The sequence below is a fragment of the Apiospora hydei genome, assembly GCF_038363865.1.
Source record: "Apiospora hydei strain CBS 114990 chromosome Unknown utg000008l_segment0_segment0, whole genome shotgun sequence".
In the NCBI taxonomy this organism is placed as follows: domain Eukaryota; kingdom Fungi; phylum Ascomycota; class Sordariomycetes; order Amphisphaeriales; family Apiosporaceae; genus Apiospora; species Apiospora hydei.
Genome location: NW_027117367.1, coordinates 1,432,597 through 1,450,780, shown reverse-complemented (window position 1 = coordinate 1,450,780; position 18,184 = coordinate 1,432,597). Strand labels below are relative to the sequence as shown.

Below are 18,184 nucleotides of genomic sequence, written 5' to 3'. Positions count from 1 at the left end.
ACTCTTGGCATTTGAAGCCAGCCAGGGGTAGGTATGCACTCACTCAGTAAGTACAGTACTGAACCCCTGCTGTAAGCATCCTCGGCCACCTACATTTCAGTTCGGACAAAGCACATCATGGATACAAGACACTCGGTTAAACTTGTGAAGGTAGTAATTTGAGGTTATCATAACGTCGTTCATCGCCAATCGTAGGTATTCCTTGGTAACAGATCCCCCAACCGAAACGCCAGTACGTAGTCATGTCAAAAAGCTCTATACTCTTGAATGCTTGCTATGATATTGAAGCCAGTCTTGAATGCCCCAGTAAATGGGCATCTCCTCTACTATGCAGCATGAAGCAACCATGTGTGCTCGCCCCAACGCAAAATTCCAAATGCAATCAAAGTCACCACCCATCTAAAACTTCTCCATCATGTTCTTGCGGACCGTCCACATACGCGCTCGCTTGCCGTAGATATACATGGGGATCGAACTCAAAAGGCAGATGAGTTGGATGACACCGATCCAGATGAAGACCGTTTTGGCACCGTCGTGCGTGATCCACTCGGTGACAAACAGACTGAAGACGAGGCCGTGGAAGATATTCTTGCTGAAGTTGAGCGTCACCAGGGCCTCGCCCGCGTACTGGCGGTAGCTGTCCACACAGAAAGTGATGGACGTTGTCGATCCGAGACAGCATCCAAACGATACAATGCCGAAGAAGACGGTCGGGACAATCCACGGGTCGTTCTCACTAGCAGACCAGCCAAAGCCCATGAGTCCGATCACCGTGGTGATCGCGATCGGGATCGCCATTATCAGGCGGAACTCGGGCTCGTATAACCCACCGTTGCGGCGGGCCATGGCCTTTACAATGACATCGCTGACTCTACCAGCCACAGCCGTGCCCAAAACACCCCCAATGAAAGGTGACAAGTATACCAGACCGGTGGCCAAGGCGCCGAACTTGTAGGTGCCTTCTCGGTAGATGATCGCAACTGACTCCGAGATCACAATGAGCCATCCTATGGAGCAAGCGTAAACGACCGAGGACCAGAGCACAGCCGGATAAGAGAAGAGAATGAGGGGGCGGACTGCTGCCTTCCACCATTTGTCCGGGTTGAGTCGTCCATGGTAGATCTGCAGATGCTGAGCGAAAGTCTTGGGGGGCGATTTCCGGAGAGTGTGCGTGTACAACTGCCCTCCCGTACTGGGCATGTTTGATATGGACATCTTCTCACTCTCCGTATCTCCGCCAGCTGGTGTCGCAGAGCCGCTAGCTCCCCGAGACGCCAACGCGCTTTGCTGATGCGGGTGTAAATGAGACCCTGTATGTGTGGCAGAAGTACTTGGTCCCAACGCCTCGTGTACACCGTGTTCGTTCGCTGTCTCTTCGTGGGGATGGTGGTGATGACCGTCTCCTACTTCCGCTGCAAAACCCACATGGTGGGCAGTTTTGGGTCGTGGATGTGGCGACTCGGCCCCACCGACCGGCTCATGCCTCTTCTCGGCAGCCTTCTCGGGGTCATGGTCGGCAGCATGGGGTTCCTTGTTGCTCTTGACCTGCGACACCGCGTGTCTAGACGACCGTCTGCTGAATAATGAAGGCCTTTTGGGGTGGGTGCGACTCCTCGGGATCGGAGTTCGGTCCCAGAACGTCTCGGGAACAAAGACGTAGAGCAAAATACCACAGAAGCCAACAACAATAGCAACGATCCTATATGACAGAATAGTGGTTAGTGCCAGTTGACCAACAGTTATGAATCGCTCGTCAATGCTTACCAGAAGACCCAGCGCCATCCGAGGCTTTGGATGATAGCAGCACTGACCAATGGGATCAAGTTCTTGCCACCAAGAAGTAGCAAGGTGTAGATTCCAATGCGGTAAGCTCGTTCGTGCAAGAAGAAGATTTCTGCAATTGTGGCGGATGGCAAGCATTCTACTGGGCTAACAGCAATACCCTGGAAGATTCGGGCAATTAGGAGCGACGTGAAGTTTGGTGAAAGCGCACACCAGACTGCCGAGAGGATGAAGATGACGGCACTAAACAGGTATACTGGGCGTTTACCGTACAAGATGGCCGTGGGGGAGAAGAGAACACTTCCGATGCCAAGGCCCATCATGTACAACCCTGTCGTCAGCGAGACCTTGGCAACTGGTACATTGTAATCTTCGCGGGATATTAGCTTGGTCAGTGTCGCATAGAGTTTAGTAGGTAGGCTTACCTTCGGCTACATTGGTGAAACCTGCTGCTATCAGAGGAGTGATACCACCCCCCACCATGCAATATAGGCCGAGGGACAATAGAGCGAGATCTCGCCGCCATGAGGCCCAGTTGAGAGGATCATTGTGTGAGTCATCGGGCTGTGGTTCTAATATTATTTGCCCGTCCTTGGTCATCTTCTTGTCGTCCTCTGGCGGAGGCGGCGGTGGTTCATAAGGAACACCCGTAGGCAGAGAGGAATGTGAGGTCCTTGCAGGGGCATTCCTCAGACCGAGAGGTTCATTACGGCCTTGTGCGAGGAGCAAAACAGAGCCTGGTAGGTTTGTTAGAAAGTGTGCAGGCCACGATGGATCTGGGTCATAAACTTACCGGGCACCTCTATGGTCTGCTTGTCGTTCAGCATGCCCATGTTCCATGTTGGGTTTCTGGGCCTCGATCTTGGCTCGTCCGACTCGCCAGATTCCTCATCTTTGCCAGTCTTTTTGGAGAAGAGCCCATTCCACGGGCGCCGCTGGCCCGCGGGTTTCTCTTCTGCCATGTCGTCTGCAAAGGGCGTTTCTTGATCCGGAAAACCGGGGCTGAAACCGCACTTTCCGATTGGTTCCGCTGATGTGCGAAAGCCAACTTGGGGGATTGGAAATAAAAGAATGTTTGGAGGGAAGACAATTTCTTTTAGGGAGCTAGGTATGTAGGAAGAGATGGGAGGGGAGGCGGCTTTGAGTTATCCTAGGTAGAATGAGGCGGGCGGTGGGAATATAATATATATTCAGTGTTGAGTAGGCCTGTTCGTGGTGAACGGCATGAGGTATGCAGGCAGCGATAAAGTAGTCAGGGTGGTTTCCAGGGACTTGTCGTTGAACGAGTCAGGTGGCGCAGATCTACCTGGCAGGCTGGGGAAATAGGCAGTTGGCTGACTTCCTCCCGACTCGAGTCGCCCGCGAACCTTCTCTAGCCGCTCGAGTGTCAATGTCAACCGAAGTTGCCCAACAACCAGGATGGGATAAGGTTATGTCAATGCAGCCAGAGCGGGTGCGTGTTGAATAAACTGCAACGACAGACGATTAACCCTCTGCTGCAGGTATGATGCAAGTTGCGGGCGTGAGCGTGAGTATGCGACAGTTAAGGCCGGGAAGGTGGCAACAGGGCAGGCCGATGCAGCTTAAAATAGAGCCCGCAGGCTTCCTGATATCGCAACGGCTCAAAGGCCCTATCGGCGCTATGAAGAGCTAACGTCTCGAAACAGTCGTCTATGAAACGACGGTAAGCTGGATAGCAGGTCAGCAGAGTCAACAGAGTCGTTGCGGTTACCCAGGCATACATACATCCAACTTATGTCCGATTGGGGTGGAGCATATATGGCGTGGTGGCCCCGACTATCTTGAAAGCTCGACCGGCCCAGGCAGGCTACACTTGGCTTGGGCCCCCTGCGCCAACGGCTTAAGATAGATATGATGTAGACCTGGAGAAGCTGGAGAGCGGCCTGGCACGTGGGACAGGACTTCACCGCAAGTTGACAGATGCTGATGCCAAGGACGGACGACGAGGAAAGGGAAAACGGACGGGAATCAAGAAAGACGTCCAGATATTTAACATGCCCTGTTGCAAACATGTCTCGGCCCCAGTTGGTGCTCCCGCTGTTTCCTCCACTCTTTGCATATCTGCTATCGTTGACATGTACGGCACTTACAAAGCGGCGGGACACCCGCAGCGAGGTCGACGGCCAATCACCAGGTTGAGCGCTGGGAATGTATGATGTGCTTCCCAGTAGTCAATCCACCCGGGATGCGGTCAGTATGGTCAGCAGGCCATTCTCACATGCGCCGGTTGCTTTGCCCTCTCTTTCGCACCCTCTCTAGACCCCGTATTCTCCATCAAGTCAGCCGCTAGTGCAGAGGGAGGCGCATGAGCCCATGCCATGGGTTTTGTTTTTGGCAGAAAACAGGGTGTGGGGGTTGGCAGATCCAACAGATAGAGAGGAGGGGTGCTGGGGGTGCTACGTTGTGACTTATTCCCATCATCCATGATCTTGCATAGAGTGGTCGAGGTTAGAGGTTGACAGCCCACCACCTGCCAGCCTGCTACCCATGCCATCCAATACCTACATACCGGCATCTGCGTCCCTCCATATCTCCGGATGACGGCATATCGGACGCAGCAACCTCGAGCCCTGTGCGATCCCGAACGCCCTTTCCGCTGCACGTAACCTTCACCCTATTTGCTGCCGTTGTCATGCATCTACCTACATGGAGGTCGGTGCTGCGCGTATCTAGAGTTTACGCTGCGCCAAACGAGGCCAGTGTGCGGCATCAATTGAATGTTATTCGGCGGCTGCTAGCCAACGATCGGCCATCTCTAAAGGGCCCTTTCTCAGGGTCCAAACTCCAGCAAACTCCAGGCATGGACACACTGTAGAGCCCAACCAATGCATCATGACGCTGAGCCAAGGCCAAGATCCACCCCCGTTTGTCTACCTCCTTGCCTCCTTACATACCTGAAGGCTGAAGTAACTAGCCTGATGACAACTAGCAATACCTACATGTATGTATGTACAACCTATCCTGGTATTTTCGATACTGTTGTTGGATAGGATGACCAAACCCGCTGATTCGTTCTAACGGCTCACTCGTACATGTATTGCTTGATGTGCATCTGGGGTACTACCATGTCCAGCGACTCTAATATGATCAACGTGGGCCGGCAGTGCTATCTAGTATAAGCCTGCATTTTCGTTGGGCTACAAACATACAGATCAAGGCAAGAATATCACGATCTTTGGAAGAACCCACCACCGCCATCTGCGCTTGCGCCCAGCCCGCCGTTCGATTCGATTTTCTTTTATTCGGCGCCTATCTCGTCTAGTCTTTTTTTTTTTTTTTTTTCACGGTTCCCTTCCCTCCCTGTTGGATCTTGGCAACCCCCCACGCAACGACTCGTCCAGAGTCCAGCCCCGGGAGCACAGAGGAACTCTTTTTTTCTGTGGCACCAGCACCACGCTTGGAACCGACAGTGGGGCGCATCACGCATGCTCTTAGGGCTCTAAAAGCTGGTAGAGCCTGTGCAACTTGGCAACCAATATACCTGCCCAGAGCCCGATTTAGATATCCAAAGCGGCCGATCAACCTTTGCTTGCTAGAAGAAAAGGGAACTGCTGGTCGATCCTCTCCCACCCCGCGATAGAATTTCACGCCATCGGGAATCACTCGCACATACTCGAGTCAAGTCCAATCTAACCGCCGTGTCAGCCAAGGAAGCCGGACACTCCCCCTTCTTGCTAAGGCCGCGCAAAGAAATGGCAACTCGGACGCCACCATTATTGGAGCCCTATCTCGGCCTTCCTCCGGAGGCATCCCTGATTGTCCTCACCGGTGTCCTGGGCGCCAGCACCAACTGGCTCGTCCAGCGCTACCTGTGCCGCTTCCTCGCAACCTCATCCGCTGCTGACCGCAACGCGCAGCGGACCGCCGTCGGTGAGGAAGGAGACTGCTCCCCCGACGACGGCGATTCCGCCAGCGTTGTGCTGGTAAGCTTCCTCAGGGACTACGCGTTCTGGAAGGAAGGCGCTGGCAGAATCGGAGTGGATCTAGATGCCTCCTCCAAAAAGGGCAAGTTTGTCTTTGTGGATGGACTGAGTAGACTATTTTCAGGAGGAACGGCGCCTGGCGTCTCTCCTGTTGATGCCGGCGGCAAGGTACTGTCGAATTCGACGTTGCTTGAGTTGCGCAAGCAATTGACTGAAGCTGTTACGCAACTACGTCAACAAGGGCAGGGCTCCAAGATTGTGTTGATACTGGATAGTCCAGATCTGCTACTTGCAGCGGCGGGCAAGGCTATGACTGGGGCAGCACTACAGGATCTTTTACTTGATATAAGAGAGGTAAGTGTATGCAGACTGATGGCACGTAGTAGGACTAGTATTAATAGAACTATTCTCATAGGAAGTCCACTCGTCAATCGTGACACTTGCAGCGGATGAGCCTCTGCTTTCAGCCCAGACAATCACCTTGGAAAAGGAGCATGCTGCCTTTGCTATTTCATTCGCCCATGCGGCTGATATGATCATTAGTCTGAGGATGCTTGATACAGGAACGGCAAAGGACGTGAGCGGAGTGCTCAGAGTAGCACAGAGAGGTGTATATGCAAATGTGGGAGAGGATCGAGAGTTGCTGTATTTTATTGCTGGCGACGGAGGCGTTCGTGTATTCGAACGTGGACAGTAAATCAACACCAAATATTCGGTCAAAGGCAACAGCTTTCAAAACTCCAGTATATACCTCTTGACGCCGTGATACGAAAGCAGATAGACATTGTCATCACATTTGGAAGACCGAATTGGGCATTGTCCGTCCCCATCCAAACCAGCGAACCGGATAACGTGTTTCATAGAAACATCTTGACGGTCGTAGATTCTTTCGTATTGCCGTGACACTCATCAAATGCCTCGAAAAATGCAATTTTTGGTCGGAATTGCTAGCGTAACATGCCCTCCTTCGTCAGGCAAAGACCTCGTGGGTCCCGGAAATTCAGTCCCAATGATGCAATCCTTATCACGCCAAACCGCCTTTCGTAGTCCATGATGCAAACCCTCAGAAGTTACCAATGCCGTCCATCTATGCCTTCAGGGCAGGGCCCCGGGCGTTCTTTTTGCATGCCGGACTGGAAGCCGTTCTTGAAGCGGCGCGAAACGCCGGAGAGGTACTGCATGCGGCCGGTGCCGACAGTCTTTCTGCGCTTAGCCTTCTCGCCCCAGTTGTCTGTATCGCCATCTTGTCAGTAAAACGTCCGTCGCGTGACAGCACCAGGCCCAACCCAGTCGTTCTCCTAGCGAGCTGAGCTGTCCGGAGCCAGCAGGGCAGAGCGATGAACGTACACTTTCGGGTCTTAGCAGCAGGGTAACCGCAAGAAGCACAGGTGTGCTTCTGGATGTGGAGCGATCGACGTCCTGTAGTTGAGAGTCCTCATGTCAGTCCAACTGACATTCCTTTTCCCAGCGTGATCGAGGTCCGAATGACTAACCGCATCGTCGGCACAGAGTGTGCGTCTTGTTGTGGCGCTTGCCGAAGCTGGAAGTTCCCTTGGCTGTTCATCGAAGTCAGTAAGTCTGGTCGCACTCGATTCCAATTCGGTTCTTTCGTTCGGTGGGCGTGGGCTACTAACTCATTTTGAGACTGGAGAATCAGAGAAAAAAAGGTCAGCAACGAGTTTCCCTCAAATTGAGAAATCGGATAATGTCGGTATCGATGATTTACATACCTTCTTGCTAGATGTTACCCAACGAGATCTTGACGAGGTGGTGGGATGCTGGGGGTTAGTAAATTGTTCTGGCGTCTGCTCAAAATCCGAAAGTTTTTGGCATAGGTCAGTCAATTTTGTTGGAGTTGGAGTAGCGTGCGTGTTGTGTGGGATCAGGTGACTGCCCCAATCCAGTTTTTTGGCTTAGCTGAATTCGGCAAAGTGCGAGTAAGCTGACCAAAGCTCAGCCCGACGAGTGCCCGCCACCTGCCAGTGACCAAAACGCCTCTCCCAGCTGGCTATTCAGCAAAAAGGGATTATGCGCATATTGAGCAAACCACGACGATTAGATAACACAGAGCTGCCCCGCTCCAACCTCAGTCATTGTCGGTCCAAATGGATAAGAGGAGCTCATCATCGACCCTTCCGAGGTCGGGTAGTACACCAGTAGACTTGAATCTCTCTATGTCAAAGTAGGAGCTCATGACAGATTGGCCTCAATATCCTTGAATCGAATCGGAGTCCAGCGAGTGTGCTATTTGATATGCTGCACATGAGAAGGAGTGGTCTGCTGCATGTAGTTTAATACTGAGGTAGGCATAATCGGTCGGAATCATCCCAGTGACTGCTCGGTAATAAGGTACACATTCACACTGCCCCTCCATCAGCTCCAGGGGTGACTGGGGGGTGTCAGCGCTCTAGCACGCCCATACTGCGCGTGCCTCAGGACCATGTGACGACAGCAGCTCAGCAACTGGACTTGCCTGGGGAACTTCATTTCCGTCATGAATCAGCCTGCCTAAGTTGCAAGTAACAAAGACTCCCATTCTACATCGCATATTATCATTGTAATCAACCTCGCAATCTTCCATTCCTGCACCCACTCTCTCTTTTTAAACAAACACCGTTAAGACTCCATCTGCACCTCATTGCAGTGCAAGTATTCTCCTGCGCAACAACAAGAACACCAGCGTTACTAGGCACCACTTACACCAACACCTACCCCTCCGGCCGTTCTTTGTTGCACATTGAAAGACATATCCCTTGAGATCCGACGACTCGAGACGACTCGACTCGACCTAACTCGGTAGATACGCGCACATAGCTGCCATCGCATTTCCCCCGCCACGATGAATCTTCTTTACTCGACGGTCAACACCATCCGGGACAAGTACACGCCCGTGTCGCACAAGTCGACGTTTCGCAAGACGGGCCAGATCACGCCCGAGGAGTTCGTAGCCGCTGGCGACTATCTCGTCTTCAAGTTCCCGACATGGCAGTGGGCTGCCGCTGAGTCCGACGCCCAGCGTGCCACCCACTTGCCCGCCGACAAGCAATACCTCGTCACACGCAACGTCCCTTGCCACCGGCGGCTCGACGATAACTTCGCCGGAGATGCTGGTCACGAGGAAGCAGTTGTCGGCGACGGTGACGACTTCAAGTCCAAAGGCCAAGGAAATGACGACGACGGCTGGTTGCGCACCGGCGGCCTCAGCAGCTCCCAGCCCCTGAAGGCCAAGGAAGTTCGGACGGTGGATGACGCTGGCAACGTGGGCGATATTGAAGACGATGACGATATCCCGGATATGGAGGATGAAGACGACGATGAGGCTATCATCCGCGACGCAGACGCACACAAAAGAAAGGGGTAAGTGACGACTATTGCGAAGGGTCCAAAGCCAGATTCAAGGGAGTTGGTACTAACCTCACCTGCTGCTAGTGCCCGCCGAACATACAATCTCTACATCATGTACTCGCCGTATTACCGTACACCTCGTCTATACCTGTCGGGCTATTCCGATGGACAGCCACTCGCACCCCAGCTCATGATGGAGGATATTGTCGGTGATTACAAGGACAAGACAGTGACTCTTGAGGATTTCCCCTTCTTTGCCAGCAATGTGAAAATGGCCAGCGTTCATCCTTGCAAGCATGCATCCGTCATGAAGACCCTGCTGGACCGTGCCGATGCCGCGCTCAAGATCCGTCGCGACAAGATGAAAGCCGGCAAGAATGTTGGCAATGATCCCGGCATGGAGGGCTTGGTCGATGAAATCAACAAGCTTGACGTTAAGAGCGCCGAAGCTGCGGCTGAGTCTAGTAATGATGATTGGGAGGAAGTAGAGGCCGAGGACCCCGAAGTTGCCATTCGGGTTGACCAGTACCTCGTGGTCTTCTTAAAGGTGAGTCTATGCTTCGAATCACTCCTCATATTCTCTGCTCAGTATGCTAACATATGGGCTTCAGTTCATGGCCAGTGTCACTCCCGGCATAGAACATGACTTTACCATGGGCGTATAAGTTAAATATGTTGACAACCAACGCTCTTTGAAACTGATTCTGTATCGCGATTGATTGTACGCCAGCGCGCAAGATACACTTGCATGGCGTGGTTGATGTTCTCTCTGAAATTACTCAGGCGTTTTGGTGTTGGATGCTCGAGGATCGAGTCAACTTAGGCATAGAGCAGTCTGATCGATTGTTGGTTGGTTAGAGCGCAATACAGGCATTGAACTGTGCTTGGTGCATACACTGTCTCGTAGCGATGATGATCCTCTACTCATTGCCTAAACGTTCTCGACATGCATGCGTCCTTGTCTCCATAGGTATACATGCGTGCTTGAGATCAAACAGGCTCGCAATACCTTTGGACTTTACTCTAGATGTGGTTAAGGGGTTAGATCACGCATAGCTGAATAGACCTGTTGATTCAAAGCCGTATTAATGCACAAGATAAACGTAGAGTCGTATATGCTGGCATATAATGTAATTTGTTCAGTGTTTAGTTCAATTATCTTCGTCTCGCATATCCAAATATGACTGGTATCAACTGTTGCTCACGTATACAATCCCGCTATGTACAATCCCTGCGGACAGATCCTTTTTTTTACATGTCAAAAAATGAACGAACCCCCATTTTGAATACTAGGTCGAAACGATCAACGTTTAATGCGTCTGCCCCCCTGTCGCTTTGCCCGTCACCTTGGACGTCTCCTTGCCGGACACGCCGCCGTCGTCGGCCAGCGCCAGCTTCTCGCCGTTGGCGTCGTTCTGCGAGCCCGCGTTCGAGGCCGACTCGTGCACGGGGACCTCGTCCTCGCGCCAGAAGTCCTTCTTGCCCGAGGCGAGGCGGCGGGTCCAGGCGGGGAAGATGCCGCCGGGGATGCGCCAGGTCCAGGGGTCCTTGAGGTTCTTGTCGTGGGGCACGACGCGGCCGCCGGACAGCTTCTCGACGAGCCAGACGACGCCGTTGATGAGGATGTAGCTGCAGACACCGCCGATCAGGCCGTTGGCGATGGAGTAGGTGAAGGGCATCAGGGCGATGGTGATGAAGGCCGGGATGGCGTCGCCCATGTACCGCCAGTTGATCTCGGTCACGGATTTCACCATCATGGAGCCGACGAGGATCAGCACGCAGCCCGTGGCCCAGGGCGGGATCGAGGCGAAGATGGGCGCGAAGAAGACGGAGATGAAGAAGCAGATGCCCGTCGTCATCGAGGTCAGGCCCGTCTTGCCGCCGTCGCTGATACCGGCGCCGGACTCGACGAACGCGGTCACGGGCGGGGTGCCGAGTAGGGCGCCGATGGAAATGCCGATGGCGTCGACCATGTAGGCCATGGAGGAGCCCTCGAAGTCCTGGGTCACGGGGTCGATGAGGTCGGCGAAGTGCGCCATCGAGTACAGCGTGCCCGTGCAGTCGAGAATGTCGACGTAGAGGAAGGTGATGAGGGCGAGGCCGAACTGGCCGCCGTACTGCGAAATATCCCACTCCTGCACCACGAGCGTGTGCTTGATCTGGTGGAAGTCGACGACCTTCTTGAAGAAGTTGAAGGCGTCGTCGCCAACGGGCGTGTAGGGGAAGTAGGTGATGTCGGTGGTGCGGGGCCAACTGATGATGGAGACGAGCGCGATGCCGGCGATGATGGCGCCCTTGACACGGTACATCATGAGCAGGACGGTCAGGATTCCGCCGCAGAAGATGCCGATCCACAGGGTCGGGTTGCGCATCTTGCCGGAGTCCGGGCACATGCCCGGGTCGGCCCCGTTGGTGCCCTTGAGCCCCGGCAAGCAGCCCGCGAGCTCCAGGGGCGTCGACTGGGCGCCCACGATCAGACCGATGCCCTCGCTGTAGGTCAGGCCGATGATGGTCAGGAAGAGGCCGATGCCGACGCCCGTGGCCAGCTTGATGGACCGTGGGATGGCGCGCGCGAGCCACTGGCGCATGCCGAAGAGCGCGAGGGCGAAGAAGACCCAGCCCTCGACGAAGATGGCCGTGACGGCGACTTGGTAGGGCACCGTGCCGGTGCCGTGGAAACCAACGACGGTGTAAGCGAAGTAGGCGTTCAGCCCCATACCGGGAGCAAGGGAGACCGGGCTATTATATCGAATTAGTCCTCTTATCCCCTTTTCCTTTACACGCTAGTATATATCGCCGCCTCGAAATACTTACAGGTTAGCGAAGAGACCCATGCAGAACGAAGTCAGCGCCGCAATGGCTGCCGTAGCCGTGACCATGTCGCGCTTGACCTCGGCCGCGCAGAGCGCATATTCTTCGTTCTTCGCACAGATGGGATCGTCGGGTCCGCCATGGCACACACAGGTACCACCAGTATCGGAGACGATGGAGGCGTTGACGGCGATAATGTAGGCCATGGCAAAGAAGGCGACAATGCCAGCCCGGATCTCGGTCGTGAAGAGGGATCCCTTGCGCGTCTTGGCCTATATTGCGTGGAAAGAATCCATTTAGCAAATCCGGACTTTTCTCATATACACACCGCGCGCAGAGTATAGACTCATATCTGGCCCGTCTCTTGTGTACTGGGGAGTAACATCAACGGGTAGATATGAAGGTCACTCTGCGACAAGGACAGTAGAGAGCAGAGATGAACGTACATGGCCTGAACCGTCCAGCCGGAACCAGCGACCGACCGGGCCGGCCGCCACTTTGGTGTTGAGGGTCTCGAGCCAACCCATTTTATCGAATATTACTCGTTGGCTGTCGGAATCGTATAGTCCAAGTATAAGCTCGTGTGCGGCGAGACACGGGTAGCCAAAGTCAAAGAAGACCAAAAAGGCAACTGAGCCAGTGAGCTATAGCTCTTATAGTAGTTGGAAGGGAGACACGGGGTTGTCACGGCCTTCGCAAGCGGAGGGAAGGGATATCCAGCAAACTCATCGAACCATCTACATATTTTCCCAGAGCTACGGGAGGCGGGAAACTCAAATATTTAAATGCATACACACATGTGAGAAGAAGATAGCTAATAGAAAAAAGTAGCTCCATGGGTACCCGCCCACAAGTCAAGGTCGGGTCCAGGGTCCAGGCCGAGGCCAAGGCCGTCGAGGTGTCTGTCACATACTTGCTCTATGGCAGAGGTACTTTGGGCAAGAAAGAATTAGATTAGAGGCAGGATCCGTATAAAAGAGGAGAGCTCGCCTGGGCAACCATTAGCAGCAGCCAGCATGGTTCCGGGGGCAAAAAAAGCAGAGGGCAGGAGGTAGGGAATAAGCCGTTGTAACTGATGCGTTGCCCGCCAAGATAGACCGGGGTCGCAATGTGTGTGGACTGGGAGGGAAAACTCGTCCAACAACTAATCGAATGAGATAATGGCCGTTGCGGCGGCTCTCGTCCATGGAGGGCGAGAAATTCTTATCTTTTGGTGTCTTGGCGATGGGGGCCGTTCCGGGCTAGTCTCCGGGAGGCTGAGACGATCCCTCTATTAGTGAGGGTGGCCAGTCGACAAGAGGGCTTCTGAGCTGGCTGTTTTTCTTCTTCGGGCGTTTCTAGTCAGCATGATGCACTCCTCGGATTCCAGAAGAGGCAATGGCAGAGACGGCTGAAGACATTATTGATGTTGTGCCACCATATCGTCTCCGTCGCCTGGTCGCTATACACATCTTGACGTGCAGCGACTAACATGACTGCAGTCTTGGCATATCCCAGAGTATGGTGGGTTGTGGGGTTGGGCTGTCGTAGGGCTTTTCCACTTTATATTTGTAGTAGTCTCTGGGCATTGTCCGCAAGTTACCAAATCGTTACCAACGCGTCAAGACAAAGTCATACGAGGGGTAGTTTGAGTTTTTTCCTTCAGGTATCTGAGTCACAGTCCAGGTCTTTTTCTATGTCGTGCCGATATAGTAGCCAGGTAAACAGGCGGTTGTTGGTGGTCTTGCGCTCCCTAATTCCTCCGACATCGTCTCATTCGCCTCGATCCGCCTAACTCCAGACCAGATAGCTGGAGCTTTAGCGAGAAGGAGGGAGATTGCGGGTTGCCCTCACTGGCTGCAACTGATACAGCGGGCGCTCTCCACTTTGAGCAGTCGTCCCGGCCTACTGGGACCTTTCAACCTTTCTTTGCTCCAGACCACCCTCAACCACAGTCTCAGCTCGATGAAGAAGTCACGCGCGTAATAGAAACTGGAAACACACGCGACACATATTTCAGCTGCTGCAAGCACCTAACTTAGGATTAGAGCTACAGTGCATACCTCACACGCGCGTGGGTGGGTTCAATTCCCGAATCCTTATCGCCTCCATTGAAACCAATACCTGATACATCAATGCATTCATTGTATGCGCCTGCCGCTAACCCCAACAAAGACATCAAATATCCGGCTATCTTGGACCTGACCAATGAGCGAATCGGCTGGGGCCCGATGCTTATCAGTTCACCCACAGGGGATCGTCACTATCAGCATCCAACTGCCATCGGTAACACCTACATATGTCATATGTAGGTCAAGAAGCATGGGCTTTGAGGCTGGCTTCGCTCAATCCGCCGAACGCCGTCACAATGAGGAAGAAGCAATGTACCGGTCTCGTCCGAATCACAGGCAACGGCCGTTTCGCCTGGCTGAGAAACCTATTCAGCCCCATCGGCGTCCCGACTATGCGGCAGGCAAGCAAGTTCGCCTAAACTGGCTTGTTGGTCTTGGCCTCGAACTACTTGCCGTCCCAGTAAGCTGGCTACTGCCCGGGACGGCTCGTCCTCTGTTTCGAGTCGCACGTATCGACGACTACGGTGGAAGCTAACCTACAGATTGCGCCAACCACACACCAGTCATCAGACTACGGTCGAGACTGTTTGGGTTTCCAAAGGCCCGAGCGAACGGGAAAACCTCACTGGTCCAGGAGCGAGACGAGGGGCCAATAGCTCCGTCAGAAAATGGAACCTAGCCTTCTGCATCTGCGTACCCAGGTGTCCAGCCATGTGGCTCAAAACCCTTCAAGCCTCTTGCTAACGAACGGGACAATGTTGTGGCGACTACTCTACATGTGCCAGAATGCCTTCCTCATACGGCACCCGCCAGTTTCCACTTCTTGTTACATCAAGAACGAGGTCCTCGATGGAGCTGAGTAGGATCCGGGCGATAGGTCTCACCTTAGCCAGGGCTTTCGAAAAGTAGGCCGGCGTGGTCTATCTTGTCTTTTATCTACACTCATAGAACCAGACGCAGCAGTCTCATGTCATCTGGGATATGCAGGGTTTATATCACGATAGCCCCTGAGTCCCAGTTGATCGGTTATCTTCCCCGCTACGTGACTTGAAATGAGACTGCCATGATACTGCCTGGTTATGACCACTTGCATATAGGACATCGACGCACAACAGAGGTACCAACAGTTTATGTTTATAATGCTCATATATTAAGGGAGATACGTCAGCCTCTCTATGAATGGACTAAACGGAGCTTAGTTCGACAATTGCATCGGTCGACAAAGGCACCTTCCAACCTCCCCTAGTCTTCTGCAGTCCTGAAGTCGTTACAGTGTAGTTAACAGAACTCGACGGCGTTTCGACCCAAAGAACGGCAGCATCGGCGTTCGGAACTCCGTTCAACTGCGACAGCGTGACAGAAATGCTGCCACCAGCGTCATAGCTGAACTCGCTGATAATCCCAGCATCAACATTCAACAACACGCCAAGGGGCCCGATGAAGACTCTTTTCCTTACCGGGTCACCCGTGATAACAGTGACCCTGCCCCCTGATTCGACCTTCAGGCTCCCGCCAAACGCCACGAGTCCGAGCCCGTCGCCGCCGTCGCCCATATCAGCCACGTAGGTCCCCGATCCAAGCGCAAGGCCGACGAAGTTAGGTCCGTAATCGCCACTATATCCGTCCCACTTCAGCGTATCAGGCCAAGAATGGAACGACGCGGCCGCGAAACCGTCGGCGTTGATGCTGCTCAGCGGACCGCTCACGCCGCCGTACCCTACACGAAGCAGGTAGGCGTCTGACGGGTCGCGGCGGAACGCCGAGAGCAGAACCAGCGAGTTGAGCCCAGAGCCGTAGTGGTGGATCTGCCGCTCGATCCTCTGGAGCTTCCCCCCATAGCTGGTCAAGGTGGGTGACTCGCTGTCAGCAATAATACTTATTATGATTTATAGGGACGTAAGAAGTTAAAAAGAGGGTGGGATGGGGCTATGGGACAAGGAGAAGAAGGTGAGTAGTACATATTGTCCCAGTATCGTCTGGCATTGCCATTCCAGCCCCAGTGCGGCACCGCGGGCATGAACCCGAGGACGCTGTTGACAGTCTTGAGTGCTGTATTCTTGAAGCCGAAGTAGCTAAGCAGTCAACTTGTTAGTGGCGTCTCGGCCACGCATTGGCAAGTGAACTTACCTGGTCCAATAATAAACGCCTTCCTGGCCAGTCGAGTCCCACGCCATCTCACTGCCGAATGGTACCTCTTTCGAGTCCCACTGCGTAGCGCGAGTGCGCATGCTCTGCTCTAGCGAGCTTACCTTGGACGCCTGCCCTTCTCGCTTTAAGTCGGCCAGGATCTCCCCGAAGACGGTCTCCCCCATCAGACCGACGCGGTTGTAGCCAACGTCCGACTTCATGCTCCGCACAATTGTCTGGTACGCCTGGTTCAGGTAGAAGTCCCACGTGTGACTCCGCGTCAAAGCGGAATATGCCCGCGCGACACGATATAGGGCCCAGTACGTCGCGGCGACATGGACATAGTCGTACGCCCTGTCTATCGCGTACGACGCCTGCTTGTTCCAGGACCACCAGACCGACCAGTCAAACGACGGATTGTACTGATAGCCTGGGATCTTTGAGGGTTCGTAGTAGAAGATACTCTTGCGCACGGAGAAGTCGGCAGTCTGGATCGTCTTCCACAACACACCGTCTACGAAACTCTCGAGCTTGGCCACCTCCTCGGTGCTCGGTTGCACCGCCTGCTTCATGGCTGCGGCGAGAAACGAGCCCGCCCCGCCCTCGTCACTGAGCCCGGCGACCCACGCTCGCGGGTCCTGTGTTACGATGGCTTTCGCCTCATAGTCGTACGTCATGACGGATGGGGCGCGGCCGAACGGGTCGGTCGTGTCGTTGAACCACTGTTCCGTCGTGGAGAAGCACCCGAGATCGCTGACGGCCGAGGCCCCCGGCTTGGTGATGAAGTAGTGCACCGTCTGCAGTTTCCCATCGCCGTACTGGATTCCAAGTCGGGCGCGGCCCCATGCTGAGCCGCCAGGGGTCACCGAGTATTTCCCTTCAGACTGCCTGGTAGCTATCAATGCCCCCGAAGGATTCACCGTCACTGATTCTACACCTGACGTGCTCTGCAAATACAGCATGGCAGTGGACCCTTGTGAAACGATATATCCAGGTATGCCGACTGCGACGGGGGTCCCAGTGGACCGAATAACAGAGTCGAGCTCTCGCACGCCCCCTTGGCCACCGAGAACCGCAGACCGAACTCAAGCGAGTCTCCGGGCTGCAGGACCCGCGACGAAGGTTTATTCCACGGCTCAACTCCGGACCACTCGTTCTCGGCCCACGCCTTCGTGAGCACCTGCCACTCGTAGAGCCCTTCGAAGGTCTGGCTCCCGTACGCCGTCTGTTCGTCGTAGTGGTCCTCGCGTAAGTTGCGGTACGCCTCCATGGGCGTGCCGGTGTAGCTGCTACTGTTTTCGCCGCTTAGCATCAAGGGGGTGACGACGAGGGCGGGCCCGTTCCCCTTGGTCGGCGCGACGCGGATATGGCCCGCGTGCATCCCGATGTACGGGTCCGACAGCGAGCAGACTCGCGCCATTTCGGCCGCGGGCCGGCCGGTGAAGATGCTGTTGAACTCCGTGGGGAACCCCAGGCTGCCCAGCTCGATAGCGACTCGACCATGATTCCGGACCGTGAAGCGCAGGCCCAGGTCCCCGCCTGACACCTCGGTCCACCGCCTTGTCACGTTGATCGGGCTGCCGCCGGGCAACGTGGGCGTCAGGACGGAACTGGCCAGGTCTCCTGGCTCATTCGTCTTCCCCTGCACAGGCTTGCGCGCCGCGGCGGAGTCGCCATCGATCCAGCGACCACCGCCGCCATTACCTCCGGTGGAAGCTTCCCGGTAGCGGTACGTGATGTCGCCCCAGTGGTACTGGCCGTTTCGGGCGCGATAGCGCAGGTAGTCGAAGGGCAGGAAGTCGAACGAGTCGCCGGCGGGCTTCAGCGAGACCAGGACCCCAGCGTCCTTTACGAGCTTGAGCTCGAAGTTCTTGGTGGTCAAGCTGAGGTAGCCATTTCTGAGCCCGAGGTTGTCGTCACTCTGGGCTACGGCCAGGGAAGCACAAAGGCTCAGCAGTATGATAACGAAGCCGAACATGCTGAGATTTGTATTTGATGCATTAATACCCGTCTAGCATCCATGTTATGACATAAGAACCGTCTGCTGGGTACTGCAAGGCGAGCGACAACATCTTAAAGAGTTGCTCATTCTTAACCAAGTTTATTCAGATACCGCCCTCCCTA

The 18,184-nt window shown here is 54.4% G+C and overlaps 6 protein-coding genes across 6 annotated transcripts; 2 read left to right on the top strand and 4 right to left on the bottom strand.

Annotated features, from left to right (window-relative positions):
- Window positions 1-399: 399 nt before the first annotated feature.
- PG997_011038 (uncharacterized protein) lies at window positions 400-2,744 on the bottom strand (the record flags this gene model as incomplete). Its single annotated transcript, XM_066815353.1, has 4 exons — window positions 400-1,699; window positions 1,765-2,152; window positions 2,208-2,519; window positions 2,576-2,744. 4 exons carry the CDS (start codon window positions 2,742-2,744, stop codon window positions 400-402), a joined length of 2,169 nt encoding a protein of 722 aa, XP_066664643.1.
- Window positions 2,745-5,495: 2,751 nt separating this feature from the next.
- PG997_011037 (uncharacterized protein) lies at window positions 5,496-6,423 on the top strand (the record flags this gene model as incomplete). The annotated part of the gene is made up of 2 exons (XM_066815352.1): window positions 5,496-6,080; window positions 6,142-6,423. 2 exons carry the CDS (start codon window positions 5,496-5,498, stop codon window positions 6,421-6,423), a joined length of 867 nt encoding a protein of 288 aa, XP_066664642.1.
- A 373-nt stretch (window positions 6,424-6,796) lies between these two features.
- On the bottom strand, window positions 6,797-7,364 carry PG997_011036 (60S ribosomal protein eL37; the record flags this gene model as incomplete). Its single annotated transcript, XM_066815351.1, has 4 exons — window positions 6,797-6,957; window positions 7,074-7,145; window positions 7,220-7,282; window positions 7,361-7,364. The coding sequence occupies 4 exons, from the start codon at window positions 7,362-7,364 to the stop codon at window positions 6,797-6,799; spliced, it is 300 nt and encodes a 99-aa protein (XP_066664641.1).
- Window positions 7,365-8,565: 1,201 nt separating this feature from the next.
- Window positions 8,566-9,736, top strand: PG997_011035 (E2-like enzyme; the record flags this gene model as incomplete). The annotated part of the gene is made up of 3 exons (XM_066815350.1): window positions 8,566-9,083; window positions 9,156-9,618; window positions 9,683-9,736. 3 exons carry the CDS (start codon window positions 8,566-8,568, stop codon window positions 9,734-9,736), a joined length of 1,035 nt encoding a protein of 344 aa, XP_066664640.1.
- A 645-nt stretch (window positions 9,737-10,381) lies between these two features.
- On the bottom strand, window positions 10,382-12,409 carry PG997_011034 (permease; the record flags this gene model as incomplete). Its single annotated transcript, XM_066815349.1, has 3 exons — window positions 10,382-11,810; window positions 11,886-12,154; window positions 12,329-12,409. The coding sequence occupies 3 exons, from the start codon at window positions 12,407-12,409 to the stop codon at window positions 10,382-10,384; spliced, it is 1,779 nt and encodes a 592-aa protein (XP_066664639.1).
- Window positions 12,410-15,117: 2,708 nt separating this feature from the next.
- Window positions 15,118-18,038, bottom strand: PG997_011033 (uncharacterized protein; the record flags this gene model as incomplete). The annotated part of the gene is made up of 4 exons (XM_066815348.1): window positions 15,118-15,772; window positions 15,892-16,005; window positions 16,061-17,063; window positions 17,087-18,038. 4 exons carry the CDS (start codon window positions 18,036-18,038, stop codon window positions 15,118-15,120), a joined length of 2,724 nt encoding a protein of 907 aa, XP_066664638.1.
- Between the last annotated feature and the right edge of the window lie 146 nt (window positions 18,039-18,184).